Source organism: Leptinotarsa decemlineata, unplaced genomic scaffold, assembly GCF_025532065.1.
Source record: "Leptinotarsa decemlineata unplaced genomic scaffold, Ldec_3_MD MMD2_tig00000010_RagTag_RagTag, whole genome shotgun sequence".
Classification (NCBI taxonomy): domain Eukaryota; kingdom Metazoa; phylum Arthropoda; class Insecta; order Coleoptera; family Chrysomelidae; genus Leptinotarsa; species Leptinotarsa decemlineata.
Genome location: NW_027412538.1, coordinates 3,165,988 through 3,172,008, shown reverse-complemented (window position 1 = coordinate 3,172,008; position 6,021 = coordinate 3,165,988). Strand labels below are relative to the sequence as shown.

Sequence of the window (6,021 nt, the reverse complement as noted above, 5' to 3'; positions counted from 1 at the left end):
TATCGCGGTTTTCGTGAAACCCGTTATAGTGAAAATCATACAATAAACTGTATTGATGAGTTTCAAACAGAAGTGTTCCAATAAATTATTCATTATATCGATGAAGGCTCAGCTTCCTACCCGCTGAAATTTTTGTCAAGGCCTGAAAGCTGCTTGATCAACACTATTCAAATTCAATTTGCCACAACTGTTTTATGTTTACCATACACATATAGACAAAAGCGATTTCAATAAAAATTTCGAAATGACTCAGTTGTTTAACGTATTGCATTTTAACTTTTCTCTGATCACCAAATATATATGAATGAAATGTATTTATTGACTACAATACAACATGATATATATAGCATGTCGAGAAAATGAAAAAATTCAACACAAATATATAAAAAAAACAAAAACTTGAAAAAACGTATATAGGTAATTTATTACCATTCAGTGCACAAAAAGCTGGTATACTTTAATTAGAAGTGCTTCTCTCTTCACTTTCATATCGTGAATTTTCACTAATTTTACTATGGCCTTATTGGTTCCCTCTGTATATTCCTGGGCTGGTACCATGTTCATCACCCGACATCTGAGTCGATTTTGCATACATCCGCCGATTATATCTCTGATAAAATTTCCTAATGCATCATTTTCCGATTAATCTGTCACATTTTTCTGCTTATGCACCAAATCTGTCAGCACCGCATTGACTGCTCTATTATTAATAATGCTTTCTGCTGCTTTATTCTTGCCTTCTTCAGTTTTAAATGATTTGTCCACAGTACTGGTGGCATGTAGTATTAAAACATTCAAAGATTCATTTACTTTTCCTATGCGGTGACAGAATTCTATGTCTTCATCACTTAGCTTCGTGATTATCTTCGAAGTTGAAAGTTCAGTTACTTCTTTCCTGGTATCTTCCTTATTTTTCCTGAAAGGTTGAATATTCTTAGGTTGTTTTGTTCACTTTCCATATAATCAAATTTTCCTAAGAGGCTTTCATTATCATCTTTCAATGTTTGTATTGTAGCATCCTGTATGTTTGATTTCATTTCGTATTCAAGTTTTGTTTTAATGAGTTCATTCCTTATCTGCTCCGTTTTTTGTTCCATCTGCGCTAGTTTCTTATCAACTGTTTTTGTTACTGCCTCCGAGACACTGGCTGCTAATGTTTTTATCAATACCTGATCATTAAAGGTACGGTTTCCTAGGACTGTCGGTCGGCCGAAACCGACCGCCATCGATGTCCGCTGGAATCAGTTGTGCGTTTTTAAATGAAGGCGGATTCCTAGAGTCGGTCCGTCTCCGCAGATAATTTTCGGTGACTTTTGTCGGTTTCGGTCGTCGGTTCTATTCAGTGGATGCTTGATTTCAACCGAGAGCGGAACGGAATTTTAATAAAAATGAGCAGTCAAAAATTGTCATGTGTTGAAGAAGAAACTTTAATAAATTTAGTTAAACAATATCCAGCATTGTATAATTGTAAACTTAAGGTTTACAAAGACCAAACCTTGAAAAATAACATATGGAAAACTATTGCAAATAGTTTGGGACGGTCAGGTAAGTTTAAATTAATTACAATGGAAGCTTAAAAATTATAAAATTATAGTGAAATATTATACATAGAAATACAATATCATATTAGCCTGTCGACAATTTTATCTTGCCAGGGTACTGACCCCTGTTCACTATTGAAGAATTCTTTGAATTTATCTCTTACATTAAAAGCTTGAAATGTGTATCTTTTGGCATTCGACGGAGTCAATGAAACCATATTTTTTGTGGGTAGTCTATTATCAAATGTATCCAAATCTCCCGGGCATGGAATTTTATAATTCCTTAACATATTGTGTAAGATACATGCTGATATTACGAGGTTAGTAGCAGTATCTGGCTTTACTGCAATATAAGTATAGAAGACTCTGAAGTATTGGCAAAGTATTCCAAAGCCATTTTCAGAGGTCCTCCTTGCCCTGCAGTGGCGGTAATTGTAGACAGATTTTGATTTGTCATTTTTGGCTTGTTCCTGGGGATATGGCTTCATTAATGTTGTCGTTAAGGTAAAAGCTTCGTCTCCTAAAATGATAAATGGTTGTACCATTTCCGTACCAGGTAAAGCAATTGGTGCTGGCAAATTAAAACTTCCATGAGTGATTTGCTTTCCCATAGCTGATTTTGCGAACACTCCTGCATCTCCTTCTCTTCCATAGGAACCTACGTCTATAGCAACAAAACGATAGTTCGCATCAATAATAGCTAAAAGTATAATCGAGTGAAAAGTTTTATAGTTGAAAAATAAGGAACCAGCATTATCAGGACATCGAATTCTGATATGCTTTCCGTCAATTGCCCCACAGCAGTTCGGAAAGTTCCACATGGTGTAGTAATCCTCTGCATTTCTTTGCATACTTTCCTTCGTGGGTTTTGGTATATAGATACTGAGCATACGATGTTTTATACTCTCTAGTACCTCTTTTACTATTTTGCTAACCCAGCTATGATGAATTCGAAACTGAAATGCCAAAGATCGGAAGGATTCTCCCGTGGCCATATATCTGGAAATAATAAATAGATAAATAGAGAAACAAATAAGAAAATGTTAAATATATTGTTTTAGAAGCTGACTGTAGAGCAAGATGGAAAAATATTAGAGATTACTATAAGAAAAAGCGAAACGAAGCGATGAAAAATCTAACTACTGGGTCGGAAAGACTCGAAAATGATTTTTTCCAAAAGTTCAAACATTTGATTTTTCTTGAAGATACATCCATAGTACAAAGAGAGTAAGTTCAATGTACAATTACAATAATCTGAGTTAACCTAATAATTTTTATTTTAGAAGTTGCAGTAGCGTTGTTGAATGTACACAAGATGATAACCAAGAATCCGAAAGTGTTCCGGAGTTAACAACGGCTCTTCCCTTAGAGCCGGAAGAACCAGTACGTTCTGAAGAACAAATGCCACCGCTAAAGGCTACCGAAACAAGTTCAGGCAATGTACAAAATATAAAGCAAACGTGTCAGAAGAGTGACAGTATGAGAGAGGAAAAAATAACAAGCGCGAAAAAGAAAATCCGTTCAAGCAGAGAAAATCATTTTGAGGAGGAATGTAGAAAAAATCGCGAGGGAAGAGAAGCTCTTATAAAAGAATTATGCAAACCTTCTATTCTGCACAATAATTCGTTATTGGATCCTGCTCTTTCTACGTTTTTTCAGAGTATGGCTTTCACCGTAAATAAATTTACTCCAGCACTACAAGCAAAGGCCAAAGCTGAGGTTATGAATATCGTGAGTCGTCTTGAGATTTTGAATATAACGGAGCAGCAAAATCGGAATTTACGATATCAGTCATCGATTCCCTTGTTCGCATCACAATTTTCTCCAATACATTCAAATACAAGCAACCTTTCTCCAGAGCCGCCCACTATTTCTAACTTAAATTCACCAACATATACAGACATATCTTATACTTACAGCCATTCATCTCAACCACCTTCTCATGATTCCAGTACTTGTGTCGATTCAGATTTCCCAGATAACATAAACTTTTTGTCATAGAATCAGTAAAAACGCATTCTATTAGAAAATATACGTTTCCTTTGGTTCTGTTAAAAATATTTCAAATCATATTTAATACTTAAATAAAAACTGAACTTTTTTTATTGTTTTATAGTTTTCAATAAATTTAATAATTTTCTGTATCGTGTTTTTTTAACTAGGTGATTGAATTTCCAAAATCTGATAACTTATAATGCTTACCTTAATGTAATGCAAAGTTTCTCCTTAGGTGATATAGGAAAATGCTGCCTGTTATATGGATTCCTTGCAATATCACATTCTATGTAAGACAGAACTGTTGCGAAAAGTTCCTTATTAACTCTAAAATATTCTCTAAATTTGTTATCGTCGTCAGATAACCGTGGTTCGATTAACACTTTGAATGCGCCTTCTTGTTTTCTTTTTAAAAACATTTCGTCTACTTTTCGTCTTTTGCGATACTTAAGTAAATGAAGGGCGCAATATTCTTCTTCTGCTTCTTCTTCAAGCAGGAGTAGGATACACATTTTTCTTTTTAATGTGTCCTCCATGGCCACAAAACGTCAACGAACTGCTGCGGAAATATTTAAAACTGCAACGCTAGGACTCCACCTCCGCGACCGAATTCGTCGACCGACACTCGGTTTCCGGTCCGCTATCGGTTCCGTCCTCCGCAACCGACAGTCCTAGGAAACCGTACCTTAAGACAATGCCTGAATGCTTTATTCAGGTCATTTTGGATTTCATTTCTTATTTCTCTCGTGATAACCATAATTCAATAATTTTCTAAGTAACAAGTAGTTATAGGTTCAATAGGAGACTTCTGCCAAGTATAAACATTTTTGAAGCACGTTGTCTTGGTGAATTTAGCTATTTACTAGAAGCACTTCGACACACACTAATCACTGTCGAACATGAAAACATCAAATCCCCCCTCATCAAATATACTTGAATGAAATGTATTCTTCGACTACTTTACGACAACGTGAAATATATACCATGTCGAGCAAACAAATGAATTATGATGGACAGAATAAATAAAAAAAACTTGAAATAACAATGGTTAATACGATCAACTGAAATATGACCTAAATAGATGTAGTAGGAATGTAACAAATATATGAAAAAATCAAAAATTTGAAAAAACATATATAATTTAATCTGGTATACTTTAGTTAGAAGTACTCCTCTTCATTTTTATTTTGTGAATTTTCACTAATTTTACTATAGCTTTATTGGATCCCTCTGTATATTCCTGGGCTGGTTTCGTGTTCATCACCCGACATATGAGTCGATTTCGCATACTTCCACCGATTATATCTGTGATAAAATTTTCTAATGCATCACTTTCCGATAAATCTGTCACATTCTCCTGCTTATGCACTAAATCTTGCAGCACCGCATTGACCGCTCTATTAATAATGAGGCTCTCTAGTGCTTTTATCTTGCCTTCTTTAGTTTTTAATGATTTGTCCACAGTACTGGTGGCATGTTGTATTAAAACATTCAAATACTTAGGTATTCGAGATAACCTTTTCAATAGTCCCAGGTTTCGAGAAATAGTTTCTTTTCTTGAACTAATAACATTTCTGGATACAGTGGCGACTTTTGTCTTCAGTATTCCTGTTTGATTTTTGGAAGTATTTGTCTTCATTTTGTATCTCTTGCTACGTGTACACGTATCAATACAAACTAATTATGATCCCATTTGCCTCTATGAGGTTCTTTAAATAGATATTATACAGGTAGATAGTTCGTTATTAATATTAACTGTACCTGAGTAGGTACTAATGTGCTTTTTCTTTTATAGCAAACGACTTTCACTAATATGTATATGAAAATACTCTATTTTCATTCAAAAATGGTTCAAAAAGTTTTCTGTTACACGAAATGTTATCAAAATAATATCTTTGAACATAAAAATTTTGGCCAATGTACTAGTGTCTGTATGAATGACTTCAACCTGCAGTTTCCTATCCAAAGCTTCAGGGACACATTGTGAAAGACATACAAGATTGGTTATGCACGACTTGTTTTCTACGAACCCATGCTGATCATCTGATACGATATTTCGTATTGGACTGTAAATATTGGAGTATAATATTATTTCAAATAATTTGGAGAAATTGCTCAGTATTGAAATGGCTCTATAGTTTGTTATTGATGTAACATCACCCTTTTTAAAAATTGGGCCTATTCGAGCTCTTTTACAAAGGTCTGGGAACTCACTAGTTTTCAAACAAAGATTGTATTTTTGAAGTATAAAGGGTAAATACAATCATTAACTACGAAACTCGCTATTTGGTCAGGACCGATAATTAGTTTATTTTTCAGTTTCCTCGCAGCTTCGATAACATATACTTCATTCACCTGATCGATAATGGGCTTGTTTCATGTTATGGAAAATGATACTGGTTGCTTATAGACTGATCGAGTTAGGGGTATATTATATTTTTCAAGCCTAATAGGTCCCAAAATCTCTTTATATTTGCAGAAAAAA

At 34.4% G+C, this 6,021-nt stretch overlaps 1 protein-coding gene across 1 annotated transcript; it reads left to right on the top strand.

Annotated features, from left to right (window-relative positions):
- Positions 1 to 1,175: 1,175 nt before the first annotated feature.
- LOC141480798 (uncharacterized) lies at positions 1,176 to 3,596 on the top strand. The gene is made up of 3 exons (XM_074171272.1): positions 1,176 to 1,545; positions 2,603 to 2,768; positions 2,825 to 3,596. The coding sequence occupies exons 1-3, from the start codon at positions 1,347 to 1,349 to the stop codon at positions 3,540 to 3,542; spliced, it is 1,083 nt and encodes a 360-aa protein (XP_074027373.1). The 5' UTR covers positions 1,176 to 1,346; the 3' UTR covers positions 3,543 to 3,596.
- Positions 3,597 to 6,021: the final 2,425 nt, after the last annotated feature.